This window comes from Vipera ursinii (assembly GCF_947247035.1).
Source record: "Vipera ursinii genome assembly, chromosome: 1".
Lineage (NCBI taxonomy): Eukaryota > Metazoa > Chordata > Lepidosauria > Squamata > Viperidae > Vipera > Vipera ursinii.
Window position 1 is genome coordinate 78721273 of NC_139512.1, and position 16920 is coordinate 78738192.

At 43.6% G+C, this 16920-nt stretch overlaps 1 protein-coding gene across 1 annotated transcript in view; it reads right to left on the reverse strand.

Moving 5' to 3' along the window:
- Window positions 1-16614, reverse strand: part of HSD17B12 (hydroxysteroid 17-beta dehydrogenase 12) — an 87872-nt gene extending 71258 nt beyond the window's left edge. The window contains exon 1 of the mRNA XM_083349678.1: window positions 16391-16614. Coding sequence (XP_083205804.1) covers window positions 16391-16562 — 172 coding nt within the window. The 5' untranslated portion in view covers window positions 16563-16614. The remainder of the gene's footprint in view (window positions 1-16390) is intronic.
- Window positions 16615-16920: the final 306 nt, after the last annotated feature.

Sequence of the window (16920 nt, forward strand, 5' to 3'; positions counted from 1 at the left end):
GGGAAAAAAGGGAAAAAACATATATAAATGTTAACCCAGTTTGTTCGGATATTCTGTATGAAATCTCTTAAGCAGCTTTGGTGCTTTAACGTGGCGCTTGTTGACCCATTCATTTTCTGAGGTGGGGGGGTGTTTCCAAGCCACTAAATATTGGGTCATTCCATGATGTTTTCTGGAATCCAAAATTTCTTTCACCTCAAAATGTTGTTCCCCTTCCACCATGATGGGAGGTGGTGGTGGTGGGATTTTTGTTCGCAGGGGAGATTGTTGTTCTCTCTTTATTAGGCTGCAGTGAAAGATTGGGTGTATTTGTTTAAGATTTTTAGGTAGTCCTAATTCAACTGTTACTAGGTTTATGATTCTTTTAATTGGAAAAGGTCCAATAAATTTTGGTCCTAGTTTTTTACAGGGTTGGAGTGATTTAAGGTATTTTGTGGACAGATATACCATCTCTCCCACTTTGAACGGTGTGGGATCGGCTCTTTTCCTGTCTGCCTGTGTTTTGTATGCTAGTCTAGCATCTGTTAACACTCTTCTGACAATAGGCCAGGTGTATTGTAATTGAGCAATCCATTCCTTTAGTTCTGGAATTACCGGTTCCTTTGTGGTTAGTTCAGGTATGGGGTTGAAGCTTTGGCCTGTAGCTACTTGAAAAGGAGTGGAACCTGTGCTGGAGTGGACTGCATTATTATATGCCACTTCGGCAAAAGACAGTAGGTCCGTCCAGTTTTCTGCTGAAAATTAACCTAACATCTTAAATATTGCTCAAGTACTGCGTTAGATCTTTCACATTGCCCATTAGCTTGAGGATGATGACTAGATGTCAATCCTTGGGTAGTTCCTAGCAGGGATAAAAATTCCTTCCAAAATGCCGAGGTAAATTGCACCCCTCTGTCAGATATGATGCGTAGTGGTGCCCCATGCAATCTGTAAATATGCTGTACAAAAAGTTTTGCTAATGCTTTTGCAGTTGGAATTTTTTGGCAAGGTATGAAATGTACTTGCTTAGAGAACAGATCTGTGACAGTCCAAACAACGGTGTTTCCGTTGCTTTCTGGTAGTTCTACGATAAAGTCCATGGCTATTTCTTTCCATGGGGCTGAGGGATTCGCCACCGGTTATAACAGTCCTGGCGATTTCCCTTGCAACCTCTTAGCCATCGTGCAAATTTGACAACTGCTCACATAGCTTTCTATGTCTTTTTTCATAGATGGCCACCAAAATTGCCTTTTAGTTAAGTGTAATGTTTTTACAAACCCAAAATGTCCTGCTGATTTTGTATCATGGCACAGTTGCATGAAATTGATCCTCTGGGTGGTAGGTATGTATAACTTCTCACCCACCCAAGGTAGCCCATCTTTAATTGTGCACACATGCTTATTTTTCTTGAACTATTTGTCGCTTTCCAAGGACTTTTGGAATTCTATTCCGGTTTGGCTATCCACTTCAGGCTTCATTTTTACTTGTGCCCTGGTGGTGACTGGTGCTGCCAGTTGTTGTTCTGGTACAAGTGGTTTAAAGTGAAGTTACTCGTGTGCTGTTATATTGGGGCATGCAAGATAATGCGTCTGCCAGGAAATTCTTCCCCCCCGGCAAGTGTTTTGAGAGTGAAATTGAATTGGTGAAAGTATTGGGAGCAGTGGGCTTGCTTAGGAGTGAGTTTCCTGGGCGTCTTTAGCGCTTCTAAATTTTTGTGGTCTGTCCAGAGCTGGAAAGGTAATTTATTCCCTTCCAAAAATTGGTGCCATGTTAATAATGACCACCTTAATGAGAATGCTTCCTTCTCCCATATTGGCCACCGTTGTTCTGTTTCTGTGAGTTTTCTGGATGTATATGCGCAAGGTTGCAACGTCCCCTCATCATTTTCCTGTAATAATACGGCTCCGACTGCTACATCGCTTGCATCTGCCTGTATTACAAAAGGTTTGTCGGGATCTGGGTGTTTTAGTACAGGTTCAGCAGAAAAGAGTCTCTTTAGCCTCTCAAATGCTGCTTGACATTCCATTGTCCATTTTAGAGGCTGGCTGGATTTCACGGGGGGGGGGGGGGGGCTTCGTTTTCAACAAGTTTGTGAGGGGCATGGCTATTTGGACAAATGCAGGGATGAATTGGTGGTAGAAATTTGCAAACCCCAGGAAACTTTGCAATTGCTTCTGTGTGCTGGGGGGTGCCCACTCTAATACTGCCCTGACCTTCTCAGGGTCCATTTCGATGCCCTCTGGAGATATGCGATATCCCAGGTAGTCGATTTTTTCCTGATGGAATTCACACTTCGATAATTTAGCATATAAGTGGGCAGCTCGCAACTTTTTCAGGACTGCTCTGACTAGTTTGATATGTTCCTCTTTGGTCTCTGTGAAGATAAGAATGTCATCCAGATAAACCAGGACCCCCTTATATAGGTGCTCCCTTAGCACGTCATTAATTAATTGCATAAAGACTGCGGGGGCCCCTTGCAGTCCGAATGGCAATACTTTGAATTCGTAGCACCCCACTGGGCAGTTGAATGCAGTCTTCCATTCATCTCCTTCCTTAATCCTAATACGATAATATGCTTCCCTCAGATCTATTTCAGTAAAAATCCTTCCTTTCGATAGGTGGGATAGCATATCCTTCATTAGGGGTAGAGGGTACAGACTACATTCACTAATTGTGTTCAGATTTCTGTAATCTACACACAAATGGAAAGAACCATCTTTCTTCTCCCTGAACAGGACTGGGGCTGCCTCTTTGGGTTTGGCAGGCTCGATGAACCCTCTTTGTAAGTTTTTCTTTATGAATCTTTCCATTTCTGCCATTTCCCTTGGGCTCATGGCATACATCCTGGGTTTGGGGAGTTTTGCCCCGGGTTTGAATTCTATGGCGCAGTCTGTGGGGCGGTGGGGGGGAAGCTCATCTGCCTGCTCCTCACTGAAAACCTCAGCAAGGTCCCTGTATCCCTCCGGTATCTCTGGTAACCCCTTCTCTTTCCCCACTGCTGCTGTCTCCTCCCTTTGGGTTGGGGGGTTGCTTTGGGGGGGGTTACATTTTCCTGCTCCCCTTTTGGGAAGTTGAGTTCTGCTGTCCTCCAGTTTATCCCGGGGTTCCATTTCTTCAGCCATTCCAGTCCTAAAATCATTGGGCATTCCATGACTGGAGCCACTATAAACGTTATGTCTTCCTCATGAGACCCCAGGGACAGGTGAATTGGTAAAGTGGTTAGGGTAGCTGGTCCCCCCCTGCTATTGATCATCTAATTGACTAAAGGAGATTAGTTGTTTTAGTCTCCTCACTGGAATGCTCAATCTCTCCACCAGCGTTGGGCTGATGAGGCAGCGGATGCAACCAGAGTCTATCAGAGCTTTTATTTCGATGGCTTTAGGTATAGAGGAAGCTAATATAGTCACTGTCTTAAGTATAGGTGGAAGGTGTCCACTTACCAATGGTTCTCCCTCTGAGCTGTCTTCCGAGGTGTCCACCGCCCCTGCAGTGTAGGCCGGAGTCCAATCCCAGTTCCTGGCAGGAATTGTGGACTCTACAGCCCGTCCCCGTCATGGAAGATTCTTTTGGGTTGCCTTGGGGTTTCCCTAGTTTCTTGGAGGGTGATGACTCTGCTTTACACTGGGGGGGTTTTGAGCAGCATTCTGCGGCGCGGTGACCCTCTCTCCCGCATTTGAAAGAGCCTGTTGATTTTTTAGCTGTGGGCGGTGAGTTCTCCCTCTCGCAGGTTTGCTCGGTTGGCGGGCGACCCCATGGTTTCCCCCGACGGTGTCTCTTCAGTAGGTCTATCTCCCCCTCCTCTGCCAGGACATACCAGTCGTCAAGATGGTGTGGGTCTTCTTGAGGCAGGAAAGCATCATACAGGTCATAGTTTAGCCCGTCTTTGAAATGGCTAAGGAGGATGTCTTCTGGCCAGTTCAGCTTGCTGGCAATGGCTTGGAATTCAGCCACCGGCCGTCTGCCCTGCATGTTTTGATTCTCTCCTGGGCTTTGCGATCAGCCAAGGGATCTTCGAAACGCCGCCTCAAGGATGCCATGAACCAGTTGAAATCGTTGAGTTCTGGGGCATTGGAGTCATGTAGGTTCACCACCCAGTCTGCAGCCAATCCATCCAGGGCAGATTGCACAATTCGGATGCGGGTTTTGTCACTGGGGATGTCCCGTCCGTATTCTTCCATATAGCTAAGGACTTGGGTTAAGAAAAACCCCAATCGTGATGGCTCACCCTTGAATTTTGTTTCCAGGGGCGGGAGTCTTTGACTGGAGCGTTGTCTGCACCGCAGACAGTATCGCTCCTCATCCTGCTCCCCATCTGTGGTTCTGGGGGGGGGGGTACTGCTGAGGCAGCGACTCCTGTTCTGTTGGATGGCCCCGGGGTTTCAGGTGCTGGATCCCCTCCGTTACCTCTCCAGTTGCGGCCCCAGGCGCTGCCTCGGTTGCAGTTTTCAACTCTCTCCTCCCTTAGTGAGCTCAGGGTTGCTTTCATCAGGTCAATAGCTTTTTCTAGGATCCGCTCCTCCTCACTGGGGTGCAGGGAGCTCTCCATCTCTTGCCTCCATTCCGGTTGGTGGTCGCTCCATCTCAGGGTCACTTCTCCCGATGCCTTTTCCCACTCACTTTTCCTTCCAACGCCCATCGACCATCGGGGTTATCAGTTGTGCTGCTCTACCGCTTTTTCCCCGGGGAAATATGCCAGTTAAGCTTCCCATCGTCTCTGGGATTCCATTCGGGGGGGAAAGATTCCCTTTCCGTGGGGCTTCCCTTCTCTCTTGCTTCGTCGCCAGATATCGGATTTATTGCAAAATCCCCCGGTAAGGTTTCTCCCTTCCAGGTTGACTTTCAGTGCAAGTCCTGCCTAGTGTCAGGACCCACCCCAATCCACATCTTAGGAAAACAAAAACTCTTGGAGTCAGTTCTAGTCCAAAAGGAATTTTTACTAGGACATGCTTGGTTGTGGGAATACAAGACAGGACTTGGTATTGTTTTACAAAAGGAAACTTTATAAAGAGTTCCCGGTTCAACCCCCATTCCCTCAACCCCATTTGGTCAGCCCCCCATCATTTTACTTCGTGTCATCCCTTTCGTGGGAAAAAGGGAACTTCAAATCTTTATGGTTATTGCCTTCTTCCTCTACAGATTCAAATGGAGACACAGGCCAGATGCCTTCATCCCTAACCCTCCCTTTTGTTCCCCCAGTTCAAAAGGTTTCCCTTGGTCTTTGAAATAACCTAAGGAAGGCTGAATCCACATGCGCTCCTCCTTCTTCGGGAGATGGCAGAATCCATGGGGGGGAATAATGTTTTAAACATACATTTATGAATGTGATATAAATGGATTCTGACACCTTGAAATTTCAATTTTAAAAAAAATTGGGAAATGTCACAAATGCCATATGTGAATATTATGAATAATGCCTATGTGCACTAGGTTGCTCAACCAAGCATAGATGTTTAGAGGAATAATTAAATTCAAAAGAAAACATTTTGTTACTAAGATTATTATTATTACTATTATTACTATTACTGTTATTACTATTATTATTATTATTAATTATTATTATTTGGAAAGGGACCTTGGAGATCATCTAGTCCAACCCACTGCTCAGGCAGGAAACCTTATACCACTTCAGAGAAAAGGCTGTCCAGTCTCTTCTTTAAAACTTCCAGTGTTGGAGCATTCACAGCTTCTGGAGGCAGGTTGTTCCACTGGTTAATTGGTCTGTCAGGAAGTTTCTCCTTAGTTCTAGGTTGGTTCTCTCAACTAGTTTCCATCCGTTGCTTCTTGTTCTGCCTTCAAGTGCTTTGGAGAATAGCTTGACTCCCTCTTCTTTGTGGCAGCCCCTGAGATATTGGAACACTGCTATCATGTCACCCCTTGCCCTTCTCTTCATTAAACTACACATACCCAATTCCAGCAACCGTTCCTTATATGTTTTAGCCTCCAGTCCCCTAATCATCTTTGTTGCTGTTCTCTGTACTAGAATCTCAATATCTTTTTTACATCGTAGTGACCAAAACTGGATGCAGTATTTCAAGTGTGGCCTTACCAAGACATTGTAAAGTGGTATTAACACTTCACATGATCTTGATTCTACCCCTCTGTTAATGCAGCCTAGCACTGTAATGGCTATTTTGACATCTGCAGCACACTGCTGGCTCATATCTAAGTGATTGTCCATTAGTACTCCGAGATCCCTCTCACAGTTACTACTATTGAGCAAGGTGCCACCTATACTATACCTGTACATTTGGTTTTTCTTGCCTAAATGTAGAAGTTTAATTTTTTCACCATTGAATTTCATTTTGTTAGACAGCGCCCAGTGTTCCAGTCTGTCCAGATCCCCCTGTATCTTAAGCCTATCTTCTGGAGTATTGGCTATTCCTGCCAGCTTGGTGTCATCTGCAAATTTGATGAGTTCCCCATCTATCCCTTTGACCAAGTCGTTGATGAAGATGTTGAAGAGCACTGGGCCCAGAACAGAGCCCTGGGGCACCCCACTACACACTTCCCTCCACGTAGATGCAGTTCCATTGAGGACCACATGCTGAATACAGCCGGTCAGCCAGCTACGAATCCATTTGGTGGTGATGCTGACTAACCCACATTTTTCCATCTTATCAAGTAGTAGGTTGTGATCTACTTTATCAAATGCCTTACTGAAGTCCAAGTAAATTATATTCACAGTATTCCTCTGGTCCACTAATTTTGTCACTTGGTCAAAGAATGCAATAAGATTTGTTTGGCATGATCTGTTTTTGACAAACCCATGTTGGATTTTACTAATGACTTTGTTTGCCTCTAGGTGCTGATTTGTTGTTTGATTATCTTTTCCAGAATCTTCCCAGGTATTGAGGTCAGGCTGATAGGTCAGTAGTTTCCTGGATCCATTTTTCCCCTTTTTTGAAGATGGGAACTACATCAGCTCTTTTCCAGTCCTCTGGTAGTTCCCCAGTGCTCCAGGATCTTTGAAAAATATAGTTCAGTGGTTCTGAGATCACGTCTGCCAGTTCCTTGAGAACTTTGGGGTGTAATCCATCTGGTCCTGGTGATTTGAACTCATCTAAGCTGGACAGGTGCTCACTTACCAAGTTCTTGCCTATCTTAACTTGTGTTTCTATTCTGTTTTTTATGGCACTGTTTTGGATAGGTTGGACTGTTTTTACCCTTTGTGTAAAGACAGATGCAAAAAATGAGTTAAATAGTTCTGCTTTCTCCCTGTTGCTTGTCACCTTCTTGCCACTTTCCCCCACTAATGGACCAATCATTTCCTTAACTTTTTTCTTGTTTTTACATGTTGAAAGAAGCTTTTTTTGTTATTTTTGACTTTGGTCGCAAGCCTTAGTTCAGGGGTGTCAAACTCAATTTCATTGAGGGCCGCATCAGCATTGCGGTTGCCCTCATGGGGCCGGGTGGGTATGGCCTGGGTGGGTGTGGTCTACTGGGTGGGCGTGGCTAGAGTGCATATGGCCTACTGGGTGGGCGTGGCCAGCTCTACATCGTTCCCATCAAGGGTGCCTATGGGGGCCTGGGCAGGAGTGGGACAGATCTGAGGGTCTATGACAGAAGGAGGGCCTCTGGGCCAAGGCCAAGGCAGTGGGGGCCGTTCCCTCCCTGTTTCCAGGATGGCTTCGTAGGCCACGTGAAACCACTTCGCGGGCCGCATCCGGCCCCCGAGCCTTGTGTTTGACATGTCTGCCTTAGTTCATTTTGAGTCTTAGCTTTCCTCACTTCATCTTTGCAGGCACAGGCTATTTGCTGATATTATGCCTTAGTTATGTGCCCCTCTTTCCACTTGTCCTTTTTATCTTTCAATTTATCAGAGTGTTCTTTATGTAGCCATGCTGGTTTCTTTTGAGAGCTGTTATTTTTCTTCTTTGTTGGTATTGTGCTAGACTGGGCTTTTATTATCTCACTTTTCAAAATTCCCCAAGCTTGAGTTGTTTTCCCCTTTAGGATTCTCATCCATGGAATCCTTCCCAAGCTCCAAGTTTATTGAAATTAGCTCTTTTAAAGTCCAAGACTCTAGTTTGACTGTGTTCTATTGCTTGTGCTTCCAGAATGTAGTATCTTTATTACTTTGGTAATTCTTTGTTTATTTATAAAAAAACTGCCTAAGGCAGGGGTGTCAAACTCAATTTCACTGAGGGCCACACCAGCATTGCGGTTGCCCTCAGGGGGCCGGGTGGGTGTGGCCTGGGTGGGCATGGCCTACTGGGTGGGCGTGGCTAGAGTGCGTATGGCCTACTGGGTGGGCGTGGCCAGCTCTACATTGTTCGCATCAAGGGTGCCTATGGGGGCCTGGGCAGGAGTGGGACAGATCTGAGGGTCTCTGGCAGAAGGAGGGTCTCTGGGCCAGGGCCAAGGCAGTGGGGGCCCTTCCCTCACTGTTTCCAGGATGGCTTCGCGGGCCACATGAAACCACTTCACGGGCCGCATCCGGCCCCCGGGCCTTGTGTTTGACATGTCTGGCCTAAGGGATTTAGAGGAAGTGGTAGGTAACCAGCAAATGCATTTCTTAATTTACATTACACATGCATCACATCTGTATTACAGAGTTTTAGAGAATCATTACACGTCTACAGGTCTGCTTCTAGTTAAATTGTTCAAGGACTCTTTTAAGGGATCTTGAACAGTAAAATAGGATGGATTCATAACAAAAATATGAGACAATAGCACTGAACAAGAAATTCAAAAAATTAGTTATCATAGCCATCCATTTTTATTACAGACAAGTTCACAAGCTATACCCATAGAGCCACTGCTGATTCTTTCTATCATGTATATTTTAAAGCCTAATTACTAATTAGGAAATACTGTCCAGTTGACAAAAACTATATAGGAAGGAAAGCTGCATCAAGATGCTGTAATAGTTAGCTATTGCTGAAATCTAAGAGAATTGCACTTTACTTTGAGAAATTACAGTATACTACTTTTTAGAGGTTAATTAAGGTTATTAATTTGGAAATAATACTTTGTCAGTGTTTGAACAGCCAGTGTGTATCTCCCACTACTCAATAAAAAATAATTCATTCTTTGCTCAACAGCTATGAGTTTTGTTCATCCTAGATCAGTAAACAAAAAATTTCCTGCTAAGAGTATTAACTACATATGTTACTAGAGATAGATCTTCTGATTGAATGTGCGCACACTATTCTTCACTGGATTTTGGCGTGTAAAAGGGGGATATAGAAAAAGAATTAAATACCTCTGAGACACAAGTTCAGTATTGTTTTAAATTCTTTATTGTAGAAATTAAAGTTTATAGAGATGTGCTCCCTATTCTGTTTTCAATTAGACTGCAAAATGCAAAAGTATGCAGATGCATTTCAGAATGTACTGCACGCTGGTAAACTGTAAGGTTAGCATTTTTTTAAAGCTCTGCAAGTAAGTTGCCAAATTTAAACAATAAAAAATCAGTATGGATGTCTATTAAAAGCCTCAAGAAAATAACTAGAAAAACTGTGTATTTATTCTTCTATCTACCTCTTTTATTTAATAGCCATTCAACTTGCAAAGCAATTCTGAGCAGCATACAGTTCTATGGAAACATGAGAACAATTAAGTGAAAACAAAACACAGCAGAGGTCAGGAACCAAGGAATCAAAAATAGAATTTAAAAAAAAATGAAAGGAACCAGAATAGCCAAATCCAAACATAATGTGTTTCCCTGAAAATAAGACAGTGTCTTAGAGGTATTTTTTGGGACCAAAAGACTCATTAGGCTTATTTTGGGAGATGTGTGACTTTGCGGCTGCCCACCCACTCCATCCCGTCTGGTTGCTCACGGTCACAATGGGGCAGGAGAGCGTGCATCACACCAGTGCTGCCACAAGGTGAGGCGAGGCAGGTGGTGGTGGAGCTGCCCCACGCACCTCATACCCGCTTACCTCAGGGCCCTCGCAGGCAGGCCATTCCCTGCTCGGCGACCTCCCCCCACCTGTTCAATGACCTAGCTACCTACCCACCTCTTCCCTTTCACTCCCCTACCGAGCTGGACTGCCATGCTACGGTCCTCCTCTGCCATTCGGAGCCAGGAGGGAATGATGGCAAAAGGCTCCGCTACCACTGCGCAATAGCCATGTCTGCCGCTGAAGGAGCTTTCTTTGGTCCCAGCCACTGTGCAGATAACCTGCCCGGCAGCAGCCACTGCCTCCTTCTCCTCCAACACTCCTGTGGCTTGCACCGTGACTGGGTGGCGCAAGCCTCCCCTGCGCCTCCTTCCACATGGCAGGCAGGGGAAGATAGTGGAGCCTGGTTCTTCGGCTGCCCTTGCCTCTCTACACTTCTGTTCTCGCCTGAAGGCACATTCCGCCTTCACTGCCCTCTGCTTCCGAGTACTGCCCTGGGAAATCCTGTAAGTCGTTGCAGCCGCAGGCAAGCAGATGGTGGGAGGGAGCGTGCAGGCAGCTTTGGTGGGTGTCTGGCAGGCGGAGGGAGGTGGCAGGGGAGGCTTGTGCCACCCAGTCACGGTACAAGCCACGGGAGAGTTGGTGGAGGAGATAACCGCCGAGCAGGTGATCTGTGGGGCAAGGCAGGGCTGGCGGGGACCGAAGAAAGCCCTTCCAGCGGCAGATGCAGCCAATGTGCAGTAACGATGGAGCCTTTTGCCATCACTCTCCAGGAACCAAAACGGCAGAGGGAGACTGGGTAAGGCGACCAAGCCTCCCCCACCCATCCTCTGTAGCATGGCAGTACAGCTCGGGAGGGGAATGAAAGGGAAGAGGCAGGTGGGCAGCTAGCTCAATGAACAAGCAGGAGTGGCCTGGCTGTGGGGGACCTGAGGTGCAGGGTGTGTGGGGCAGCTCCACCGCCCAACTGCCTCACCTTAACTTGTGGCAGCAGTGGTGCAACGCAAGTTCTCCTGCCCCACTGCAACAGCAAGCAACCAGATGGTGGGACGGATTGGGCAGGTTCTTAACTAGGGCTTATTTTGGGGGTAGGGCTTGTATTAGGCACAGACCAAAAAATCAGGGTAGGGCTTATTTTCTGGGTGGGTCTTATTTTTAGGGAAACACGGTAGTATACCTCTTTCATTCTGGACAACTTCATCTCATGTTCTAACCCAGTGCCTGAAGCAAGAATCAGGTGTGCAGGGCCTTATAGAAGTCTAGCAGGATCAGAGCTATCCAAACATCAGAGGGAAAATGTCCATTTATCTAAATGTTGTATTAAAATTAACCTGCAGGTATTGTTTCCTTCCTAAATTTAGTTTTATATTTGTGCAATTCTCTGGATGTATTCAGTTCTATAGCTATTCAATCAGGCTAGAATTAAATTGTTTCACTCTTATTTCCATAGTTTATTGTAATTTTCCCCATGAATTATTTTTTCCCTTAGATTAGGTATATGTAGCTCTCAATATCTCATCTATTTTTATGGCCATAAACAAAAGAAAGAAAGAAAGGGGCTTCTTTTGGCTTTTTTGTTATTATTTAAAAGAGATATGAAATACAGTATATTCATGAAATAGAACCCTTTTAAACCATTCAAATGAAAAATTCTGACCAAACCTGTTTTGTTTCAAACACCAAACTTTTTTTCTCATTCATTTACCAATTTTTCCAATCCTAGGATCAATCTGTACTTTGCCTCCTTGCCTGTAAGAAAGGAGATCTGCTGTTGTCACCAAAAAGGCTTAAGGGAAGGGGCTTCAAAGAGTTCTGCTGCTAGACAGTTAATGGCCGTTATACAGTTTCATCCCTATCAGCGTATTTAAAGAAATTTGTATACTGCCCTAACAAGGACTGAATTGGCCATTTTAATCTCCTTTAGAGATACTAGTAGTAATACTGGTAAACCTCAATTTGAGCTCAAAATTTCTGTTGCAAAGTGAGACATTTGTTAAGTGAGTTTTGCCCCATGACCTTACTTGCCACAGTTATTAAGTGAATCCCTGCAGTTGTTAAGTTAGTAATATTGTTGTTAAGTGAATCTGGCTTTCCCATTGACTTTGCTTGTCACAAGGGTGCAAACGTGGATCACATGACCCCTGGGACACTGCAACTGACATAAATATGAGTCATTTGTCAAGCATCTGAATTTTGATCACTTGACCATAGGATGCTGCAATGGTCGTAAAAATAGTCGCAAGTTTTACAACTTTGAATGCTTACTAAATGAACTGTTGTATGTCAAGGTCTATCTGTACCAATACCAAAACAAGACAAGTTTATGACTTAAGAGAGATTATGTAAACTGCATTACTAAGAACCAGCCAGATAACAGCATATCAGCACAATTTGGGGGATGGGGTACTGATTGGAATAGCCTATAGAAATGTGAAATGTCTTACCAGGAATCCAATACCTCCTTGAGAAGCAGCTATTAAAATTTACATGTATTACATTTGATGTAAATGTCACAGAGTGCCTTATTCATTTGCTAGATGTATAAAGCTACCCAATTCAAACTATGTGATTTTGGGCAGTGTACAGGGGAGCCACCAAAAGCACATTCTTTTGAGATTTAAAAAAGTGTCAAGATTTAAGAGAGAAAACCTGAAACATGCCCTCTACGTGACAGCATATGTGGCAGTCGGGTATCCTTGGGAGAAGGCAGCCCAACAAGTAATCTGCAGGTTTTAAAAGTGATGGCCAGTACTTTTAATTGCATCCAGAACCCTAATGGAAGCCAGCGCAACTCATGGCATAGTGGTGTTACATAGGTGTGATGAGTTGTGCCCATAAATACCTGTACAACTAGATTCTGGAAGATTTTCAAGAGCAGCATGTTGAAATAGTCACAAGATATTGCGCTAACTCAGCCATACCCAACCCTCCCTGGCTATAGCTACCACCTGCTGTTTAAGTAAAAGCTGTGAATTCAGAAGAATCCCTGTTTTGCATACCATGTCTGAAATGGGGTAGTGTCACCCTATCCAAAACCAAAGATGGAAACGTTCTAACTCCCTGAAATCTGGATTTGAGGACCCCAAACCCTATAAAGATTTAAGCTGCAACCTGTTGTTTCTCATCCAGACACAGGGACTTTGAGCTGACCAAGAAGGAAATTTCATCATTGGGGCATTTGTACCATGAGTGTTGTCTGAAATCACAGCAAACTGCTGACAGATGTCTAAGAAAAGCAGCCTGAATATATTTTAATTTACCAGCCAGCAGAAATTAATTCAGATCTGTGATTGATTTCACTCTGTAGTGTTCAGCTAGAAGAGACAACCATGAGATTACATACACAGCTTAAGGCACTAAACACAATTAATATTCTATGACTGAAAAACTACATGGTCTGCCAATTTCAAATTCCCTTAACTGGAAGCCAAATATGTAAAGTGTCTCTTGAGCATATAACCAAAGTGATCAATTTTTGTGGAAGTTCACATTCATTCGCTTTGGTTTTATACTGTGTAACTTCTAAGCAGAACAAGCAGGCCCAGACATGCACAAGCTTCACTAAAAAAAAAGGATACAGTACGTACATTAATGGAAATAATAGGCCACTTTGAGAAAACTGAGTAATTTGCTTTGTTTTCTATAACGTATCTTTAAAATGTTCCACAGATCTACTATGATATCAGTCGATATGAAGTGATGCAGGTAATTCTTACAGAATGTGCAGAATGTGTATTGCTATGACAGGAGAAGACAAAATGAAAAAGGAAATGGAAAAAGAGCAAATGAACACTTAAGAAAAATGCTAAGGCTTGGATATAGAGATGTCCAATGATGGACAAAAATTGAATGCTATAGGACAGTGGTGGTGAACCTATGGCATGCGTGCCAGAGGCAGCACTCAGAGCCCTCTCTGTTGGCATGCGCGCTACCGCTACCAGCAGCAGGTCCATCAGGCCCACTGCCTCCCAGAGCAGGAACCCTACCCAGCACAAAGGAGGCGAAGCAGCCGACCAGCAAACTCGAGTAGAAGCAGTAGAGCAGAGGTCACCAACCAGTCAATTGGTGGGCTGGAAGAAAAGGGAGGGGGAAGCATTTTACATGTGTGAATGCGTGCGCGGGGCCATGAGCATGCACATGCTGCAAATGGGGCAGGGCTAGTGCCTGCGTGATGCTCACTAGCCCTGCCCCGTTCTTGCATGGTGCAGCACCTTGTATCTGCACCCTCCGGCGGCCATTTTTGCGTCTTGCAGCATTTTTGCGCCCCCAGTTTTTGTGTGCCAGAGGTGCCTCCCTGCCCCCCCCCCAAAGGCACCACAATGCTGATGCGGCCCTGGCACGTTTTGATAAATAAGTTGGTTTGGGGTTGCAGTTTGGGCACTCGGTCTCTAAAAGGTTCGCCACCACTGCTATAGAATTTGAGAGAGAAAGGAAACTAATAATGATCTGGTAGAAGGCACTCATTTTGTTGAAGCTGCCCTGGTCTTCATGGTACTTTGCTTTGCAAAGATTTTTATTAACTATTAAGAACATAGAAGATAAAAGATTTAAATTTAAAATGCACACATAACAAGAAAATCTACTTCTCAAAAACTAGATATAATCTATGGTTTTTGAATGTTTGATAAGATTCATATAAAAATATCAAATGAGTTAAATAGGTGAATGCCATTTTATAAAATCAATTGAAAGTAAAGCAAAGTATCATATAACTGAAATATAAGTTTAATATACAACCATAATTGCTGCCTAAAATTCTTATAACCTTATCTCCACAAAAAGATATACCAAAGCCAGAAAAATACAGAAAAGGGCAATTAATATATTTGAAAAGGGAGAGTAGGAGACTTATAAAAATAATTACATAAATGAAATCTCTATGGCTGAAAGGCAGTACACTTCTCAGTATCCCACATCAGGGAACTATTGCAAGGGATTATTACTGAAGGTAATTTAGACTAATCCTTGGAAGCATATTCTGGATCTGAGTATCACTTTTGAAATATTCAGGAAGAATTAACAGAGAATTATAGAATAAAAACCAGTAGCGAAAAGAAAATAGTGGGGGGAAAAGTGTGCTAAATGATGTAGATAAAGAACAGAGTAGTAACAAATATGTTTTTCTTTTTCTGTAATTAATAGAAGTCTCCGAAAGACTTCTTTCAGTCTTAACAAAAATACAGTCAAGTAGTGTTTCCTTGTAATATATAACTATTCTTATCACTATATTAAAAAAATTAAACTTGTACAACATAGTTTAGCAAATTTGAGTTGTGCAAATGTCATGACACATACTCTTATTACAGCAAAATTACTTTAAAGATGAAACAGATACCATGTAAAAAATTTAACTTTGTGTAAATATGACTTACACCTTAACTCCCGACCTCCGATCATTCCGCCGGGGCCTGAAGACCTGGCTCTTTGAGCTCTCAGGCCCAGGCTGAGGAGAAATTTTTAATTGGGGTTTTAATGTATACAGGGTTAATTTAATATTTTTTAATTTGGTTTTTTAACTTTTATATGGTGGATTTTTTAACTCCCTGTAAACCGCCCTGAGTCCTCAGGGAATAGGGCGGTATATAAATGTAACTAATAATAAATAAATAATAAATAAACTCATACACTATGAATTTCCTTTAAAGAAAAAGTCAACTGTGGGAAAGTCCAAATGTTACACAATGCAGTCTGTACCCATTCCATGATAACTCAGCATTTCTTTTTGCTAATATTATCTATTTTTTTAAAATTAAACATTTATATCGTTTTGAATGCATGCCAGTTATATTGCCATATAGCAGAATTTTAACCTTCTCAGACTTAAGAGCTGTAGTAACAGGAAGGAGTTTGCTCTGAGAATTCCACACTACCACCAAAATTCTCCAAATTATAAGCTTAATTAACTAGACCTAGCAGAGAAATTAAAGAAACAGTAATGGGTCAGCCTCGTAGCCCTTTGATGTGCTGTTACTTGAAGATTACTAGATTTCTATTTCTTTCAATCAATAGTAAGGAGTTGTAAGATTACATTTTTATCCCTACATCGATAAGCTTCCATTTATAACTTCCATTATTATACATTATTAAGGATAGTGCCAAAAGCAGACATTACATACACTAAAAGCGGGGAAGTAAAAGTGTAAAGTAAGCAATTGAAAGGAATATATAGAAAACCTGTCCTAATGCACAATCAAGCGACCTTGAGCGTGCATCGTTCTCAATTTATGTCAAAAGGCAAGTAAGTGCAAGAAGTGTTGGCTGTAAATTGGGAACTCCCAAGTTATCCACGCAGGTGCAGCAGACAAAGCTAAGGCCCCGAGCTAGAAAAGCTTAGGTATAATTTAAGAGAGAAACGGGGCTCGAGGACAAAACCGACAATTAAGTTAAAACTGGTGGAATTTAAAAATAAATAAATAAATAAATAAATAAATAAATAAATCGCCGAAATGAAAAAGGCGCCAGCTGCTCGGCGGGCCAGCTTTGCATAATTCAAAGGCACACAGCAGCAAGCCCATGCCAGAAACCCGAGGGGGAAGCATGGAGGAAAGAATAAATGGACTCACCTGCCCAGGTGTTCCGGTACGGGCCCAGAACCTCTGAGTGGTCCAGCATCCACACGCGGAAGACAACCACCAAGTTAAAAAGCAGCCTACAACACAAGTAGCCGACGACCAACACTCCGATCCAATAGTAAAAACCGTCGGGGAAGAACAAAAAAGAAGCCGGAGTCTCCATAGCGTTCCACGACGCAAGCGCCAACAGACAGCAAAGTGATGATGACGGCCCGTCAACGCTGAACCCTCCCTAGCTTGTGTCGGACCCTCCCACAGAACAGCCCCGCCCCAAAGAACAGCTATTGGCTAATTAGTACGATGTAGGATGGCTATTGGATATCTATCGGGGAACACATGGCTCTTGATCTCGCGGTATTTTCTTTTTTTTTTTTTAAAGGCGTAGTTGAAGTAAATTCCCTCACAGACGGGAACAATGGTCCTTAAGTCGCTTGGCCCGCCCGTGTGGCGAACGCGTCTTCCGGCGTTCTCTGGCTTCTACTGGCAGAGAGCGATGTCGTTCTTGTGGGGCCTGGTTGTGA